The following is a 20,257-nucleotide window of genomic DNA, read 5'->3' on the forward strand; positions in this document are numbered from 1 at the left end:
GGCCATTTTACCCAAAGCACAGCCCCTCCCGCCCCATCTGAATGCATGGCCACAGAGCCTGGCCCTGCAGCCGCCACCTGCAAATGGGCCCCATCTGGGGAGGGATGCTGAGTGCCCTCCATCCTGCTAAAGACAAGGCTTGGAATTCAAGTGAGAGCAGGACAGAAACCTCAGCTTCCTTACGGCCATCAGTGACCCAAATCCTCCAGACTCCAAGAGGCCATTAGGAAACATGGGGAAGCAGGAGAAAGAGGATGGAGACTGTAAGTGCCCCAGGCCAGTGACAACCCCACAGACTCACAGCCTGCGGGAGTCCAAGCCCAAAGCCTGGGCACTCACCTACAAATGGCCTCAGCATTCACCCTGCCCCAGAAAAGGCCCAGAGACACCATACGGACAACCACACTGAGCCTGTGGTCTCTGCCCCTTTCAATCCAGGTGCTCAGCTCCTCCCAGCAAATGCCCTGTCCAGATCTCCTGCCACCTCCCTCTACCCTACCACCTCCAAATACCTCTAGCTGGCTGTCACAGGGCCACCAGCTCAGCCTGGCATCTGGGAAAGGCCTGCCCCCTTTTCTTTCTTCCCAATCTTCTCCCAGGCCGCAGATGACCAGCAGCTTGCCTGGGCTCTGGTGAGTAGGGACAGGAGCTGCCATACCAAGCAAGGGAGGCAGGGGGTGGCATGCCCCTGAAACTGACCTACCCCCTATACCCCTGTCTATGAGGGTCTAACAGGGGTTGTCAGCTGACCATGGCCCAAACCTAGAAAGGCCTACATCTCTCTCTCCACTCCTCTCAACAGACTCAGAGTGCCAAAGGGAAACGAAAAGCCAAGACTACAAGATTCCTCTCCCCTCTAGGCAACAGGTTCGGGGTCTTTCCTCTGCCCTATCTTTTGCCCCCTTGCTACTGTGCTTGTCCTCTAAACCTGTCTAAGCAGCCATGGAGTGGGAAGGGCAGGCTTGTTGAGAGAAACAGTGGCTCTCACCACACTGGCCAGGGCTGCCACAGATGCTGCCCATGAGGGCTGGCCCCAGGCCCTTGGGAAGGTGGGACACATGCTTCCGTAACCTGTGCCTGGAGCCCCTCTCTGGACCCTGCTATACAATTCTGCAGCCTCCCCTGGCTCAGAATTAGGAGGAAGCAAACGGTGGGCATCAGGGGCTCTGCCCAGGGCCTGAACTGGGGGACTCAGTACATTCAAAATGGAGCAGCTGCCACCAGCACTTTCCATGGTGCCATTCCTCAAAACCAAGAGACATCAGAGAGGGCCAGACCCCCCAAGGTCTCCAAGGACAGAGATGGGTTACAGATTTCATGGGAGCTGCCCACAGCCTCTTGCCAGGGGAAGCAACTGGGGGTGAATGGATGGGGGAAGGAGTGGTAGCCTCAGTTATTTGACTCCCATTTCCCAGAGGGAAGCGATCACAGAGTCAGCTGGGGAGAAGTCCTCTAGCTCCTGAGAGGGAAAGGGAAGTCTGAGGGTGCGGTCTCCAGTCCTCATCTCTCAAGGCTTCTTTACCTTGAGGCCAGAGGCAAGAGGTGGAGGTCAGGAAGCAAAGAATTCACACAAATGGCCTTTCCTGCTTCCCTCCAGCTCAGGGGGTGGGCATGCCAACTCATGCAGCAAGGTCTAGGGCTGAGAAGTCAGACCCCTGAATCCATAGGACTCTCAGAGCACTGTGCCCTCATAACTCACCTGTGTCCGTGAGCACAAAACGAAGCTTGGCTTAGGGAGATACCCCACTTAACCATGCAAAGCCAGAGCCCCAGCAGCCTGCCCAGGGTCCACATCTGCTCCTTCCTCCCTGCCCCAGGGTCCAGGCAGCACACACCCCAGTATCCTCCCCAAGGAGTAAAGTTGGTCTTGCCAATGACATACCTGGGTTTCTGAGTTGGGTCCTTGGCTTCTCTCAAGCCAAACCAACTACTCTTGGCCTTTTCCTCCCCACTGGACGAGTGATGTGGGGAGGCCCCCAGGGTGGGACCCCCCTTTTCCCCCAGAGAGCTTCGGCGCCCCAACTCGCTCCGACTTAGGCCTTGGTGGTGGTGGTGGAAGAGGCCCATCCGGGGCTTGCGTTCCTCCTTCCGGGCTCCCTCCTTCTCTGCCACAGCCTCAGAGGAGGCTACTATGGGTGTGGCGACCTGGACTGGCTTGCCCTCTGGTAGCCGGGCCCCCTCCTCCTCTCCAGGGTGGCTGGCCCCAGGGGCCAGGACTTTAACCTGAGCACTCGGCTCCTCCTGTCCAAGTACTGCCTCCGAGCTGCTGTTGCTACGACTGCCTCTGGGCCAGGAGTCATCTGTGGAACGAGGCCCCTCCTCAGAGAACCGGGAAGAGACAGCTTGCAAGGAGCCAGAGGATGGCAGCGAGCCCGAGATGGAGCTGCGGTGCCGCACAGGGCCCTGGGGCTCCTCGTTGTAAATGTGGCTCCCATTGACGCAGAGTGAAGAGCGGGAGGCAGCATCCAGGTGGCCCTGAAGGTCCAGAAGGGCCCGAGGAGGAGCCACTCGCATCTGGCTGGCCTCATCGCTGTAGGTCCTCTTGTGGGTGAACAGCTTGGGGGACTGTGCAGAGTCCCTACCTGCAGGGGAAACACACCGAGTTAGCTCGCAGGAAGAGAGGCCCCATCTCCTGGCCCCAGGCCTTCACCACCACCTAAGGGGAAAGCCAGTACCCCCCTCTCCCCAGGGCGGCACCCCCATGCTTGCTCACCCCCTTCAGTGGACAGCCAGCTGCTGCGGCTTGGTGAGCGGGTGAGGAGCTCGGCACCAGGCCCCTGGTAGGCCAGGCTCCCACTGGCTGAGGACAGGGTGCTGTCCGAGCCCAGCGAGGTATTGGACTGGGTCAGGGACGACTTGCGCAGCTTGTTGCGGAGGAAGAAGCCTTTGGCCTTGCCCATCTTGCCCAGACTGCCCAGGTCAGGATCCTCTATGGCGCTGCTTGGGAGGATGGCAGAGGCAGATTCCAGATCATACTTCTTCTTGCCCTTCATCTTGTCCTTGATCTTGCTGAAGGGGGACCTTGGCTTGTCCTTCATGGACAGGTCAAACATACTGGCGCTCAGGTTGTTGCGCGTAAACTGGATGGTGACTTCAATCTCACCGCGTTCCTTCTCCTTCTTGCCTGGCTTGGAGTGCAGCTTGTACCACCTGTGAGAAGAGGGGAGCAGGCAGAACTCAGTCATGGGCCCAGGGAGCCTGGCTCCCGCCCAGTACCAGGCACTGCCCAGACCCCTCCTTGCTCTGAGAGCTACTGACAGCCTCTCCCCAAAGGCTCCTGCTCTGACCCATCAGCCTAGGCTTCCAGGCTTCAGACACAGCTGAGAAACTATCCAAAACGATTCCATGATGGAGAAAACCACATCCTGAGTGGGGAAGCTCCTCGGGTACCACCAGGTAGGTACCACGCCATGCCCCCTCCCACCCCAGGACCTTCTCCTGGTGCTCAGAGACCTCTACTCTGTCCCATCTCCCCTACATCTGAAACTCTGAGGCCCAGAGGGGTGAGGCTGGGCCTGGGAGGGCCCTCCCACCTCCAGGCCCCAGCACAGACAGACCTACCCACATTTCTCCCTGTTGACATCATCTCCTCTGGCCAGTCCCAGCCAAAGCTCTACTCCCAGCCACCCGTGAGCCCAGGAAAGAACAGCTCACCCAGAAGCCCAGGGCCAGAAATACAGGAATGCTAGTGCATACACTCACATACATACACGCACACACACACACACCTCACTCACACACTGACTCACCCCAAGCCCTGTCGGGAATACCTCTACAAGATGGAGGAACAGACAAGAATGGCAGAAAGAGACCCGGGAAAGATGAAGAGCACTCACATCTGTTGAGCATTTATGGTGCGTTACAACCAGCATGAGGGTTCTTACCTCACTCCCGCACACACCTCCCAAAAAGCGTATGAGGTAAGAGGCACTACCCCATGGTGCAGATCAGGAGGGTGAGGCTCAGCGGTAAAGGAACCCATCCGTGGAGACTCAGAGCCAGGCGTCCAGCCCTCCAAAGCTTAAGTTCTTCCCGGTGCACACCCACTGTGCCCAGAGAGACACAGAGACAGCCCCCAACACATATGGCCACGGCACAGGGTGGCTGGGGCCCGCCCAACTGGGGAGAGATGTTCTTATGCAGGGGTTGGCAGTTTCTTAGAGAAATAAGCAAACTCCAACCATACAAGGAGCAATCACACTTCTTGGTACTTAGCCTACTGAAGTAAAAACTTATGTCCACAGAAAAACCTGCACACAAATGTTTATAGCAGCTCTGTTCATGACTGCCAAAACTCAGAAGCTGCCAAGGTGTCCTCCAGTAGGTGAACAGATAAGCAAACTGTGGTACATCCAGACAATGGAATACTACTTAATGATAAAAAGAAATAGGCTATCAAGCCATGAACAGACATGGATGGATTTTACATTCGTAAGTGAAAGAAGACAATCTGAAAAGGCTTCATGCTTGCATGACAAAACTATTTGACATTCTCCAAAAGGCAAAACTATGGAGACAGTGAAAAGATCAGTGGTTGCCAGGGGATTGAAGGGAGGACAGAGGGATGAATAGGCAGAGCACAGGGCTTTGCAGGAGAGAAAAACTATCCTGCATGCTACCATAATGGTGGACATGTGTTGTTATACACCCACAGAATGCACAATACAATGAGTGAACCCTAATGTAATGTAATGTATAGACTCTAGTTAGCAATGATGTATTGATATTGGCTTTCAAATACAACAAACATGCCACACTAATGCAAGATGTTAACAACAGAGGAAACGGCGGCGGGTGGTGGGTGGAGTAGATGGGAACTCTCTATACTTTCCACACATTTTTCTGTAAACCTAAAACTGCTCTGAAAAATAGAGTCCATTAACTAAAAAAAAAAAGAGAGCAAAGAACACAAAAAGGAAGAAACTATGAAAGAAATCATACAAGAATTTTTTCTGAACTGAAGAACATGAATGCTAGAACAGTCCTACAAGTATGCAACACAATGAACTAAGACACACACCAACAGATATGGCTATGAGGTTTAGAACACCAGACATGAAAGGATTTGAACAGCACTGGAGTCTTCCTTAGCAACACTGGGCACCACGTGAAGGGATGCCTTCACATTTCTAAGGGAGAAGTCTTCCAGTAGCCTGGAAGCCCAGACCCAGCCAATCGAGCATGAAGGTGGAATAAAGCCTGGTGGTAGTGGTCAGGCTGGTCACTAAAGGGCTCAAAGTCCCTTGGTGACTGCACAGCGCGCGCGCGCACACACACACACACACACCCCTACCCAAGCCGCAGTCAGTGGTGCGGGGGCCACCTCCCACCTGAGCTCTGCCCCCAACAGCGCCAGCTCCCTGAGCTTCTGGTGGACACAGCATGGGGCATGGGGAGCCTTTGCATGAAAAGTCCCTATGCATCCAAAGATCCAGAATTAAGTCACTGCAAAATCTTGGTGGTAGTTGTGGTAGTATTCTGATTATTTTTTAATGTTGACGTTTTTTTTAAAAGGCTTCCTGGGGCACCTCTGACTCTTCTACATCCCTGTAGAAGAGCCTGTCATAACGAAACCCTGGTGAGCTATGGCCTGTCCCCTCCTTGGAGACCCACTCCGCGGCCTGAGCCTAGACTGTTGGTCTTCCCTCCCAAATCTAAGAGACAATCCCCTGAGAAGGCCGGGTAGGGACAGACGGTGGCAGGGGCAGGGTGGGCAGAGAAAATGCCCAAGAGGGTGCCTCTCTCATAAGGCACAGGCAGGGAGTGAGGGGAGGAGAGGCAAAGTGAGAGAGACAGACTGAAGGATGTGTGTGAGGGTGTCCGTGGGGCAGGAAAGGAAGTTTGACAGAAAAACCAGCCAGTAGCATCAACAGTCTCATACCTGTTGTTCTCAGCCCAGTGACCACCCTGGACCTGACTACCTATTTAGAGGCCAAGCCCTAGTCGCTTTCCGTAAATCTGGGCTAGGCCCTATCTAGCACAGGAAAGTCCTGGGAGGTAGGGCAAAAGAGAAGGGTATGGACTCCAGCCCCAAACCACCCGAGCCCTGAGTAACTAGGATCAGCAAGCACAGCCAGCCTTTGCTGGGGCAGACAGGTCAGGGGCCCTCGGCCCCAGCTGGTCACACTGCACAAACCACAGCGGTAATGCAATTAACTGGGGGGGCCAGGGCCGGGTGGTGAGACTGCAGGGAACTAGCACTTCCTACATTGTCTATTTTTGTCCTATTTGAATGTTTTATAAGGAGCATATATTACTGTGGTAATATGAAAAAGAGACAAGGGAAAGCTCTTGCTCCTACCTCATCTCAGCTTCCTGAGCCACAAAATGCGCCGCACTCCTCTGCCTCCCAGCCCTCAGAGGAAGGTGGGAGGCCAAGTTTCAGGTCCTCTGCCATAAGGACCTTTTGGGCCTCTCTCCTCTATAAGGTCACTTCCCCTTCTCCTGTTCTGCCCACCCCTCCCCCATAGGGAATTTGGGTTTCTCCCTGGACTTGTTTTTCAAGGAAGCATGGAAGGAAAAAGAGAAAGTTTCCTTGAATATTTTTTAGGCTCTCCCATCCAGAGCACAGTGAAATGGACAATGGCCAGGACCTACCTCTGGACCCCAGCTGCCATTACCCATCTACTTCCCTTCCAGCCCCACCTCCCTCTGCAACCCAGCAAGGGCAGGACTGAATGGGATACTGCCCGGCACCTTGGGCACCCCGGGCACCCCAGGGACTCAACCAGAGCAGGCCTTCTCCCAGAAGTGTGGCCTACGCGAGCTGAGATGGTCACATCCTCCCCGTCCCCAGAGCTGCTACTTCCCCCTGGCTGGACCAGACAGCCCCACAGACCTGCCGGGTACCACGGAGGTCCACTGGAGGACAGGAAACTATGAACACTGTCTGAGGAACCGGCAATGAAAATAAATGGATGCTTTCTCTTCACAGAGCCCCACATGCAGCAGAGCAAATGGGCTCTGAGTACCTCATCCCTAGAGACTGAAGCTCCCACAGGGAATGCAACAACAGGGTCCTATGACCTAGTTCAAGTCCCACCTCCTCTAGGAAGCTCCCTCAGCTGCCACCATCCTGCTGGCCTGGCCCAGTCCCTCCTCTTTCTGACCAGGCATACACACTCTGACCAAACTCACTCTACAGCCAGATCTGGCAGCACTGTGCTCCAGGACCCCCTGGTGTTGTCATGTCCTGGGTGCCCAAGGTCTCCCCCACTGGACTGTGTTTCTTATGGATATTGACTGAGTATCCCCTTGGGCACACAGCTCCAAAGTAAAGAAATCATGCATGCACAGTCTGGAGCTGTTACAACCCTTCAGGGCCCTCTCTCAGCTCTCATCTGGATGCACCTGACAGCAGGCCATGGTGGTGAGTGCTGGGTTCCCCACTGACCAGGCCACCTCCCTCAGCCTCCACTTCCTTGACCCTCAGGTGGGGACAACCATCCTCTCAGGGCTGCTGGGAGGCTAAAGCATGCCAAGCCTGGTTGGCAAACAGCCAGTGCTTCCTGCTTATCCTCTCATTCTCTCCCACGACCATGAGCTCCTAGGACTCCCGCTCTTGAATCCCTGAAGCTGATCACTCTGCCTGGCCTTCAAGGGAACATGCCAGATCCTTAAACAAATATTCAACCTCAGCCGCACATGGTGGCTCACGCCTACAATCCCAGCACTTTGGAAAGCCAAGGCAGGCGAATCACTAGAGGCCAGGAGTTCAAGACCAGCCTGGCCAACATGGCGAAACCCCATCTCTACTGAAAATACAATAATTAGCTGGGTGTGGTGGCACACACCTGTAATCCCAGCTGCTCGGGAAGGTGAGGCACGAGAATCACTTGAACCTGGGAAGGGAGGTTGCAGTGAGCCAAGATTACACCACTGCACTCCAGCCTGGGCAACCGAGTGAGACTTTGTCTCAAAAAAAAAAAAAAAAAAAATTCCAACCTCAACTTCCTAAGGCTGGCTATGCAAGAGACAGGCCCTGGTCTCCAGTTTTGGAGCTTCTGCTCCTGCTCCTTCCTCCCTACCTGACCAAGGTTTTTTCTCCTTCTCTGTGCCCTTCACTAGGCCTACCTGGCTGGGCCACCGGGCTTAGGAAATCCGAAGCCCAAGCTGAGGCCTGACCTTTCACTTTCATCCAGGGCAGAGACATGGCCAAAATCAATCGGGGTGTGACCAAGGCCCCAACATTCATCTAGACAATGGCTCAAAAGACAGCTCTCGTTTTCACAGCTCTACAGCTATAGCACCCAAACCTGCTATGCATCGGTGCAGGATTTATATATAGATATAAATCCACCCAAGACACCACCCAGACTTACTGAACTAGAAGGTCCCGGCCTGGTTATCTATATTTCTCAGTAGGTTTGGGGGCGGGGCTCCACAGGTGAGTGAATTCACCCAGATCCCATGTGGGAACCACAAGGATGGTCCCTGATGCTTTACATCACTTTAAGGTCAGCGGCCACCTGGGCTCTCCACCTTGGCTTGTCCTTAAGGACACTTAGTCAGCACCCAGGAGAAGCCTGTGTCTCTCCCCTGCCCGGTAAGGCTTGCCTTCCCAAGTCCCGAGGACACGCTGCTTCTGAGAGAACTGACCCTAGAAATACTCATCCCTCCCCCAGGAGCGGGTAAGTTACCAAAGGAACCCATGGGGGAGGAGCAGGCAGCATTAAGCACTTTCTAGAAATTAAGAGTGTTAAGATGAATTAGGCCTCCTAGTTCAGAAACCACTTGAGAAACAACACTCTCACCAAAACAGGAGGAAGGACAGTGATTCTGTCCCACCCAGTGCTCAAAGTCCGGGCTGCTGGCAGCACAGGTATCACCGACCGGCACATCCTTCACTGCAGGAACTAAGCTGCTCCACCTGCAAAGCACCCACCTTGACTCCATCTCTCTGTCAGGGGCACCATCTGGGGCACTTAAACTCTCCAAGTCCCACGCAGCACATGCTCAGGACACAAGGGTTTTGATGAAGATGATGATTATCTGGGACTTGTCCCAGGTGCCTCTGCAGCCAGGACATAATGGGCACAATAACGAAAGGCACAGTAAGAGAAAATTCCTTGCACTGAAGAGGCACACGCAGCTACTGATGCTGCTCTTCAGAAGACACACATCAGTGCTTCTCAAACTGCAAAGTGCAAAAAAATCACTAGATCTTGTTAAAATGTGTATTCTGATACCCAAAGTGTAGGTGGGCCTGAGAGAGCTCCCAGCTACCCATGCTGCTGCTGGCCCAGAGGCCACACCTGAGCAGAGGGCTGCACACGAGGGGGCTACAGAACGGCCAGACCTGACCCTGCTGAGGGCTCACTGTGTGCCGGGCTCTGCAGCTCTTTTACTATCCACACAACCAGCCCAGGAGATGGGAGGCCCATTTTACAGATGAGGAAACTAAGTTGTGGAGACAGTTTGTAACGTGCCCAGGTCCACATAGCTAGTAAGTAATGGAGCTGGAACTTGAACATGAAAATGCCAGACTCCAAGCCCATGACCTTAACCTTCAAGGTTTAGCAACTTTCAGAAAAGCTGAAAGAATATACTCTTGCCCCGGGTACCCTGAGAAGACAGAGGCTGTAAAAGGCCTGGCTACACATCACAGACCCTGAAGACCAGACCCCCTTTCAAAAGGTTGGCACAATCCCAGAGCACAGTGCCCTGAGATACCACTGAGGGGACCTCAGGGTTTTGTCCTGTCCTCAGCCCCTCAAAACCTTGTCTGAGAGCAGCCCAGCCTCCGCCAGCAGCCATCAGGGTCCAGAATTCCTGAGAGGCTGGGACCACGAGGAAGCTCTTGCAGGGCCCCCTGCTCAGCTAGAACACCTCTCCCAAGCTCTCTCTGCCTGACAAAGTTCACCAGGCCCTGTGTGGACTTGGGACTTGGCCCTCAGCCTCCCCCCCACCCACCACCAAAGCAGAGGACAAAGTGGATGGAAGGGGTGGAGAGGAGCAAGTCTGCTCACCTGTCATCAAGATTACAGCCCTAGTTACTCCTGCTGGTGGGGTCCCCGGGCCCTCATAACGAGCTCTCCACCTAGTTCTCAGAAAATGCAGCTGGGCTAATCAATGCCATCCAGCATAACTGGGGAGGCCCTGCACTCAGGGGAGAGCCGACCTGGGCAGCTGTCACACATACCCATGCAAGTGCCAGGGAACTCCAGTCAGAGACAGACAGGGGCATGGGGGCTGTGGGTAGCTGCAGCAGCAGGCCTGGACAATCTAACTCACCCCCAACTCTTAGCAGTCTAAAATTCAGACCCAAATAACAATGCCCTTTTCTGAGCCCCCACCCATCATTTATTCCAGACTCCAAACCTAGAAATCAGATTTGTCTCCTTTTTTCTTTTTTTCCCTCACTCCCTACATTTAAACTTTGAACTCTGTGAACTCTACGTGCAATTATCTCCAGAACTCACTCTCTCACCACTGTCACCCCATAGTCCCATCCACTAGCACCTCCCCGATGGACATTAGAACTCCCTGGTTGGCCGGGCGTGGTGGCTCAAGCCTATAATCCCAGCACTTTGGGAGGCCGAGGCAGGTAGATCACGAGGTCAGGAGATTGAGACCATCCTGGCTAACATGGTGAAACCCCATCTCTACTAAAAATAGCCGGGCGTGGTGGTGGGCGCCTGTAGTCTCAGCTACTTGGGAGGCTGAGGCAGGAGAATGGCATGAACCTGGGAGGCGGAGCTTGCATGCCACTGCACTCCAGCCCGGGCGACAGAGCAAGACTCCTTCTCAAAAAAAAAAAAAAAAAAAAAGAACTCCCTGTTTACCTGACGTCCATGTTCCACCCAGCAAAGATATGAAGTCGGAGCTCATCACGCCCCGCTTTCCCTCGCTCAGCACCTTTTGGGGCTCAGCTCCTACGACTCTCTGCATCTCTTATTCCACTCGGGCCACACTGATCCTTCTGGTGTCCCTGAACCCATCAGGTGTATTCCCACCTCAAGGCCACTGCACGTGCTGCTCCCTCTGCCCAAGACGCAGGCCAGACCTTCCGGCCACGGTTCACTCACTCATTCGAGTCAGGGCTCTGTTCATCCGAGCCTCCTCAGTCTTCCCCGAGTACCCCAACTGCAACCACCCCTCACCCTCTTTATGTTTTTTATTTTCTTTTTTTTTTTTTGAAATGGGGTTTCGCTCTTGTTGCCCAGGCTGGAGTGCAATGGCTCGATCTCAGCTCACTGCAACCTTCACATCCCGGGTTCAAGCGATTCTCCAGCCTCAGTCTCCTGAGTAGCTGGGATTACAGGCATGTGGGCCACCCTGCCCAGCTAATTTTGTTTTTTTTTTTTTTTTTTTTTTTTTTTGAGACGGAGTCTCGCTGTGTCACCCAGGCTGGAGTGCAGTGGCGCGATCTCTGCTCACTGCAAGCTCCGCCTCCTGGGTTCACGCCATTCTCCTGCCTCAGCCTCCCCAGTAGCTGGGACTACAGGCGCCCGCCACCACGCCCAGCTAATTTTTTGTATTTTTAGTAGAGACAGGGTTTCACTGTGTTAGCCAGGACGGTCTTGATCTCCTGACCTCATGATCCACCTGCCTTGGCCTCCCAAAGTGCTGGGATTACGGGCGTGCGCCACCGCGCCTGGCAGTGCTGGCTTTTATATTGAGAACTATACTTCAACACCATTGGTGTACTTTGCAATGCTGTATATTTAAAGACCTTATTCTGAGGAGTCCATGCACCAAAAGGGCTGAGAAAACCTGCTTTAGAGTGGGGAGGGAGCAAACTCAGCAGAAGGCTAGGTCCTCCCCTCCCTGCCCACTGCATGGGACCCAGGCTGAGAGCTCAAAGCAGAGGATGGGTGCTGCTCCCATTTCCCACCCAGCTAAGGGAACAGGGGGCCTGGTGAAGGGCAAGAACCTGGCTGAAGGAGCTCAGATTCCCCAGTGTCACGCCACAGTGCTCAGGCTGACCCTCGAACCCTTGCATGCTGATGAAGGTGACTCCAGAGAAACAAAAACAGCCACATGCACCTGCTAGCTGGGAGCAGGCTACTCTGGAGCTTGTTTTGATCATGCCCCCAACATCACAGTCCCCAATTTCCCTGGGCTGGTCCCCACCTGAGCCTCACCTGCTATGGCTACAACCCACCAAGTCTGTAGCTTCCTCCTTCTGGCTGCAGCCACTGCCCCAACCTCTTCCAAAGACAGGCCTCTTCCAAAGACTGACACCATAAAAATGCACAAATAAAGCACACAGGAAGGCTCAAGGGGAGGGATCTGACTTCGGGAGGAGGGTGCAGGACGTGGCATTTATATTGGGCCCTTAACAATGGGTGGGAAAGAGGCGAGGAGAGGGTAGGGAGACATTCCAGGTGCGAGGGACAGAACATGCAGACTGCAGATGTGCAGGCAGAAGAAGACTGCCCCTAATGTCACACTAAGGAGCCATAATTGTATTCTGGGCCTTGAAATGCATGACAGGGTACAACACAAGGACAGGACTGACACTAGGCTGCAGGAAGAGGGAGGGACGGCAGAGAGGTGAGGCAGGGGACCAGCAAGGGACAGTCACAGCCCAGGGTAGCTCCCATGGCCAGGCTGACCTGAGCAACTCCTAATGCCTTAGCAGTAATTTCTCACCATTAATTAAAAACTGGCACTCTGGTTTATAAAAAGGCAGCAGCAGCTAAGGTAATAGTCCAGAGCAGAGGTTAAAAAAAATTTTTTTTTAAGCCTGAACTGGGACAGGAACAATGGGGGAGGCAGGAGAGCCAGAGGGCCCCTTGGGAGCACCCCTTTTTCGCCCCCTGCAGCAGCACTATGGCAGAGCCACTCCACTTTGATCTCTCACTACTGTTGACAGCAGGGACAGTTATTTACCTTTTATCCCTAACCACCTGAGAAGGGGCCCGAGATGCAGAACATCTTCTAACACCTGACGGGTAAATGACATGGAATTGGCAGGGCTCGGCTTTTGTCTCAGAAACAAGTTGGAAAAACAATGATTTTAAGGGCATTGTGTGAGAACCCCAGTGGATTGGAAGACAGGAGACCTAGGTTCTAGTCCTGGCTCTGCCTTACTAAGTGGCTTGAAGCAGCCATTTCACCTCTGTAAAATGAGGGTGATAAAATCAGGCAGTTAAAGACAAGGTAAAGTGAAACTAGAACTATTACATTCAGAGTTTGGTGAGACAGTCGGAAAACCCTTTTTCCCAGAGCCTCCTCCACCCCGATGCCTGCTCTCCTCTCCAAGTGCCCCCCGCAGCAGCCTGCCTCACACACCAGCACACAGGAGCTGTGTGGGCGTCAAGCCAACCCCTGCTGTCTCCCCACATCCACTGCCTACCCCACCTTTTGATTTGGTATCTATAGTAAAATTGCAAGCCAGACATAATTGCAGGACAGGATACACAGCCTCTTATCAGGCCAGAAGATGATTCTTATCACCTGGCCTGGCACCATGCCTGGCACCAGCAACCTTTGGAGGGAGCCCAGGTCCTCATTCATGAGTTCCCCCTGCCTCTGTGGGGACAGACAGCTCACTCAGCCCTCCTCAGATCCCAGCCAGGTCCAGCCTCCCTCCCTCCTGGGCACAAGCACTTCGTCTAATCCTCATCCTAATACTGTAGGCTCCAAAGGTCTGTCATTGTCAGCTCACCCAGCACAAGGAAAAGCTGCAAAAACGGCTGGAGACAAGTCAAACCACAGAGAGCAACAGAAAAGATGTAGGGTTGACAGCACGGTGTAGGGAGAAAAGCATCAGGCTTCGACATCAGAAGTCTGGCTGCCACTAAAGAGTCGTGTGACCTTGGACAGGTCATTCCACCTCCTGAGACCCCAGTCTCCATATTCGCAAAAATAGTGGTCCCCTGGCCGGGCGTGGTGGCTCAAACCTGTAATCCCAGCACTTCGGGAGGCCGAGGCGGGCAGATCACGAGGTCAGGAGATTGAGACCATCCTGGCTAACCCGGTGAAACCTCGTCTCTACTAAAAAAAGTACAAAAAACTAGCCGGGCGAGGTGGCGGGCGCCTGTAGTCCCAGCTACTCTGGAGGCTGAGGCAGGAGAATGGCGTAAACCCGGGAGGCGGAGCTTGCAGTGAGCTAAGATCTGGCCACTGCACTCCAGCCTGGGTGACAGAGCAAGACTCCGTCTCAAAAAAAAAAAAATAATGGTGGTCCCCCTGTCTTCCCTCAGGGAAGAATAAAATGAGGTGACACTGGGAAGGCACCCTTAAAAGTAGGCCAAACCACACAGAAAGATGTGGGTTTATTATCTGTCAAAGGCCTTTTACAGGCCATCATCGGCCCCACATAACTGAGGTGGCCCAGGACCAAAAAGCAATAACCCTGCCCAGAAGGAAGGACAGAACCCGCAAGATGACCTCTCTCGGGGGATCTCTGACAGGTGGAAAAATAAAGAAGAAATTCCACTTAACCCATCCCCTTCGCCAGTGTGCTCCTAACTCCATATTCACCCTGAGCAGGAGACTCAGGTTGAGGAAGACAAAACCAAGTGGCGATGGTCCCCTCTGCCAAGGTCTCAGTTCAGACCCCACAACAGGGGGAGACAAACAATAACTCCCCTGCCAGGCTTATGGGAAGTACAGAACTGTGTGGTGAGAACGTTGCATTTGGGAAAACAAAAATGGGGGAGGGAAGAAAATACACAACACATTTGCCTCTAAAAGCAGCAAATACCTTTGGAAGGTTACACAAGAACTGGTAATGTTGGATGTCTCTGAAGAGAGTAGCTAGGTGACTCAAGGTGGGGCAAGGGAAATTTTTTTCATTATGTGCCCTTCTGTACCTTTAGAATTTGGACCAGGTGAACTACTCAAAAGTAAATGGGGGCTGGGTGCGGTGGCTCACACCTGTAATCCCGTACTTTGGGAGGCTGAGGTGGGCAGATCACTTGAGGTCAGGAGTTCGAGACCAGCCTGGCCAACATGGTGAAACCCTATCTCTACTAAAAATACAAAAATTAGCTAGGTGTGGTAGCATGCACCTGTAGTCCCAGCTACTCGGTAGGCTGAGGCAGGAGAGTCACTTGAACCTGGGAGGCGGAGGCTGCAGTGAGCCAAGATCACACAACTGTACTCCAGCCTGGGCAACACAGCAAGACTCTGTCTCAAAAAAAAAAAAAAAAAAGAAGTAAATAGGAAGTAAAGAAAGTCAGGCTGTTTTGCTGAAAGCAGCACACAGGAAACTAAGCTTGGCTCCCCTCATTCCCTCTCCTGGCCCAGTCCCACCACACTCAGTTTCCCTGCCTCTAATCAGATCTCACCTGTTATTCAAGGCCTTGCCTCTCCCAAGAAGCCCACCCTGATCACTCCAACTGGTGAGCTACCCCTTCTCCTGATCCCCTCATTCTCTCACACTTTTTACATGCTGCTTTGTAGAGGAACTGTCCTTGCTGCGTTAGGCTTGTCTCAAACATATTTTAGCCCTTCTAGAGAAAGGGCTATCCACTTTATTTCCCTGGTTTCCCCCACAGCACTGACCTAGGCACAGTGGTTACAATGGTTGTTCAGTAATTGCTTCCTGGACGTTGTGAAACAGAAGGGAAAAAATAGCAAATGACTGTATTGCTGCAGGAGGAAGAACAGGATGGCTCGGAGTGTTCTGTCACAGTAAAACCAGCATGTGACGTCTTGGGAAGGATTACAGAGTCTAGTATGTGCTGATGCCCCCAAGCCCTGCTTGAAAGGAGCAAATCTCCTAGGGGTGGAAAGTGCCCTGGTGGAAAGTGAGGCTGACCTTCTCAAGCCTCACTCCACTCCCTTTTTTTTTTCTTTTTTTGAGATAGGATCTTGCTCTGTCACCCAGGCTGGAGTGCAGTGGGGCAATCATTGCTAATTGCAGCCTTGAACTCCCGGGCTCAAGTGATCCTCCCACCTCAGCCTCCTGAGTAGCTGGGACTACTAGTGCGCACCACCATGCCCAGCTAATTTTTTGTATTTTTTTACAAATGGAGTCTTGTTATGTTGCCTAGGTTGCTCTTGAACTCTTGGCCTTCAGTGATCCTCCTGACTCGGTCTCCCAAAGTGCTGGGATTACAGGCATAAGCCACCACACCCAGCCCTCACTCCACTCCTGAGAGTTATCTGGTGGCAATGACTCCCTCCCAAAGTAAGAGACAACACCCCCCAGCCTCTGAGACGGACACAAGGCTAGAGCTGCAGACCAAATGTGCTTATCCCAATAAACCAAGGACTCACCCAGGAGAAGCAGGTCATGCTTACAAAGCACCAGATTAACCCCCGAGATCCATGTCAAGGAGGAGAGAGGAAGCCTTAGCAGGCAGCAGCTGAGCACCTGGCCCTGTGCAGAGCAGGGTCATGGGAGACATGGGGGAAGACTGAAGTGGGCAGTGTGGTGTGGTGGCCAAGGGCACAGACTCGGAAGCCAGACTGCCTGGGTTCACATCCTGACTTTGTGCCATGTACTGTGGTCAAGTCCAGTGACTCATGCCTATAATCTCAGCACTTTGGGAAGCTGAGGCAAGAGGATCACTTGAGAGTTCATGGCTGCAGTGAGCTATGATGGCACCACTGCACTCCAGCCTGAGTGATGGAGCCAGACCCTGACCCCACCCCCCAAAAAAAGAAAGAAAAAGCAAAGTCACTTTACCCCTCCATGCCAAGGTTTCCTCAGCTGTTAAACAGTGCCTACACCTCAAGGGCTTGCCGTGGACAAACGGAAGTCCAGTCCTTAAGACAGTGCCAGCACCTAGACAGGCCTTCATCAGTGATGTACTAGACCAACCAGGCAATGAAAATAATGCACCAAAACAGGTGCCACATGCTCCAGGTGTGGGGATTCAGAGAAGGCTGGGGAGGCAGATGGGTTTCATGATGGCCGACAGGTCTGGTGTGTGTCCCCTCCTCACAGAGGTGTGCCTTGACCACAGCCGGCACCAGTGGCTCTGTCTACTCCCAACATCTCCAGGGCTCCCTGTCTAGGCCCCAAAACATAGCACTTGCCTATAGGGCTTCCTCCAAATGGAGGGGGATGTCCGGGCCTCCCCTTCTCTGGAATCTCTCCCGTACCAGTGGCCCACTCTTGGCCTTTCAGGCCTCCAGAACTGCCTTTGGATTGGACTGCCCTTCCAGGTCAGCAGAGAAGCCCAATGCCCCATCTCACTAAAACCCGGCAGGCACTTCCACAGAAACCCTGGGGTACACACAGGGCTCCAAATGCCACCTCTTCTTTATCCCAAATCCTACAGCTCTGTGGGCTGCCCGGGTCTAATGGAAACCACACAGGGCACACCCTCCACTAAGTGCTGGGTAGTTGAGAGTGTGCAGCTCTCCCTCTGCGAGTCTCGGTTTCCTGTCTGAGCTCTCTTCCAGCTCCCATGCTGGAGTCCCATGAGTAAGGGCTGTGCTCCCTTCCCCACTATCAGGTGAACCAAAGGTCAAGGTGGCCTGTGATACCCCCTCCCCACCCTGCAGCTTCTTGGAGGTGCTGGCTGCCCCTGGGAGCCCCATTTTGGGAGGCCCTACTTACTGCTCCTGAGAGGCCGGGGCCCAGCTCCACACAGAGGCCTTGTGTGGCCAGCCAAGCCTTTCTCTGGCCACCATTGTTCCCAAGGTAGAAATAACCTCAGGCCAGCTCAGTAAGGGCACAGTGATCAGACTCTTCCCCGATGGGACTGCCAGGTGCACAGCAGACTCACGTGTGGACTCATTTTTATTACTTGGCCGTGGGGAAAAACAAAACTGCTTCATGACTACACCATTTTGCAAAGGAAAGAAAAAGAGGACTGCTTCCCCTGGAGCAGAGCAACAACAGCTCCTGTTCTTATGTTCATCATCTGTCCCTGCGCAGGGTGGGAAGGGCAGGAGAACATCTGGACAAGGCCAGGCCAGTGGTTTAGACAAGAGCGTCACAGCACTGAGGTGGCAGCAGTGACAAGCGGGGCAGGCAGCTCCCAGCAGAGGAGGATAGCCCTCAAGGTCACCAGGATGTGGCTCTGCTGAGCTGTGCCTTGCAGTCAGCTGCCTACAAGGACAGGCAGGCGGGGCAGAGATGGGGCTGACCACAGGCCCCTTGAAACTCCCTGGTCCCAGCCAGGGCTCAGGGCCAGCGGCAGATGGGGAGGGCAGGGGAAGCTGCTGGGCCAGAGAGGAGGAGCTGCCCAGCCTGACTGAGGAGTCACACTTCCTACCCCGCCCCACACCCCCAGACGCTGCTGCTCAAGCAACCCCAAATAAAAACTACCCCATAACTAAGGGCAGTGGAGCTTCTGCATACCAATGACTGGCTTCTGAGTGCAGCCACACCCTTCCCCTGCAGCCAGAGCAGACCTCCCCAGCAGCCCCACAGGCCTCCCATGCCAGCTCTGGGGCTGGGGCAGGAGCCAAGGCCAGGGGCTCAAGTGACCACGGCTGTTTTCCGAGGAGCAGAGTCACACCCAGAAGCCAATAGAGAGAAGGCTGTGGGGTCACACACCATCTGCCCACAACTGTCTGCCCAGGCTGTCTGTAGGTTACAGGATAGATGGAAGCCTTCAAAGACCATCCCAGCCTTAGGCCAACAGTATGCATGTCCCCTCAGGTGCCTCCCAGTGCCCCCAAACCCACCCACCTAAGGAGGTCTCAGAACACCATGACCAGCCAGGCAGAAGGCTCTCATCTCAGACCTACATCCTTCACAGCCTTAGGTCTCCGAGCTCCCTTGCCAAGTGGCACAGTCTAAGCAGGGCCTGAATGGAGCCTCTTGCAGGCCATGATTCATGGTCACAACAGTTCTAGTCTTTGTGATGAAAAAAGACAAACTGATCCCAACCCAAGTTCCCAAGAGGCCAGCCTCTAACCATTGATCCAACAGGCCCAGGATGACGATCCTGTCTGCCACACTCCAGGCCTTACCACAGGGACCATTTCACCCTTATCAGGATGGGGGAGAAGGTGGACAGGGGCTCCATGTAACACAGTTGTGCTCTCTCCTCCTCCTCTCCTAAAACACACAAAGACCAGCATTCCAGGGCAAAGACCAGGTCTCCCCAAGCAAAATGGCCCTGTGGCAGATGCCCTGTCTTCTTACTCCAAAACCTTTGCTGCTGCTTCCTTCCTTCCCTCTTCTGATATATTCAGGTCCACTCCCTGAGGGTGTGATCCACACCAATTGCATAAAGGTCAGACAGGTCCAAATGACCCATCTGACCCCACAAGGAACAAGGAGAACTAACTAACTACCACATCCCATCCCTGTCTTGGGAGTCAGGGAGGCAAACACAGGATACCCACTGGGGAGTGCTAAGAAGGATGTTGGGCCAGGCGTGGTGGCTCATGCCTGTAATCCCAGCACTTTGGGAGGCCACGGCAGGTGGGTCACCTGAGGTCAGGAGTTTGAGACCAGCCAGGCCAACATGGCGAAACCTGGTCTCTACTAAAAATATAAAAATCAGCCTGGTGTGGTGGCACACACCTGTAATCCCAGCTACTCAGGGGACTGAGGCAGGAGAATCACTTGAACCTGGGAGGCAGAGATTGCATATGAGCCGAGATTCCGCCACTGCACTCCAACTTGGGCAACAGAGTGAGACACTGTCTTTAAAAAAAAAAAAAAGGTAAAAACCAGAAAATAAATCACAGAGAAGCATCCAGGATTTCCAGACTCACAGGAACATGACGATCCATGGACAGTTCTACTGAGGGAGGGGAGATCATTAGTTTCCTTGTGTACTACCATCACATTTTGTTTTGAGAATATCCTCTTCAATTATTTGGAAGCCTCTGGTGAAATTCCTCATTTCAAAGACTGCCCCACTGACACAAGACCTTCGGAGGCTGCTGAAGCACCTACCACCCCAGCCACCACCATCACACAAAACAGGGCCCCAGAGTCACCACCACGCTAATATTGTGAGAGCTTCTATGTATCCAGAACTACATTAAGGCTTTTACAGATGGTGTCTTATCTAATCTGTACAACTCTATGATCATCATCATGACTTTTTTAGAAGTGAGGAAGTAGGATAAGTAACCTGCCTGCTGGTAAGTCACAGAACTGAGAATGAAACCCCAGTCTCCAGGTTTTTAAGCCCTGGGCCGTCCTCCCTTCCCAACAGGGCAGGGGCAGCTCCAGACAGGGCTGCCAGGGAGGAGAGCTGCAGAGCTGCAGGGCTTATCTGAGCCTGGCTTCAGGACTGCAGAGGCCTTTCAAGCCCAGCCCTAGTTCTTGAGCCTCTAGCAGCAAATAGAATGCAGAGAGCTGCAAAGGGCCAGCTCATTTCGCTGGGAACTCTCGTACTCTTCTGTGTACTCCATCACCCATGATTCTGAGGCTTTCCTA

General features: G+C 53.5%; 1 protein-coding gene across 5 annotated transcripts in view; it reads right to left on the reverse strand.

Moving 5' to 3' along the window:
• The window catches only part of RAB11FIP5 (RAB11 family interacting protein 5), a 36,140-nt gene that overhangs the window by 12,734 nt on the left and 3,149 nt on the right, over positions 1 to 20,257 (reverse strand). For 4 of the 5 annotated variants that reach the window (XM_007970236.3, XM_007970231.3, XM_007970230.3 and 1 more), the window contains exons 2-3: positions 2,714 to 3,150; positions 1,883 to 2,582 (exon numbers count right to left, since the gene is read on the reverse strand). In XM_007970236.3, the coding sequence (XP_007968427.2) occupies positions 1,883 to 2,582; positions 2,714 to 3,150 (1,137 nt within the window). Of the gene's footprint in view, positions 1 to 1,882; positions 2,583 to 2,713; positions 3,151 to 3,287; positions 3,494 to 20,257 lie in introns of those variants that run through there. The other variant, XM_007970234.3, reaches the window with a different exon arrangement.

This window comes from Chlorocebus sabaeus, chromosome 14 (genome assembly GCF_047675955.1).
Source record: "Chlorocebus sabaeus isolate Y175 chromosome 14, mChlSab1.0.hap1, whole genome shotgun sequence".
Classification (NCBI taxonomy): Eukaryota; Metazoa; Chordata; class Mammalia; order Primates; family Cercopithecidae; genus Chlorocebus; species Chlorocebus sabaeus.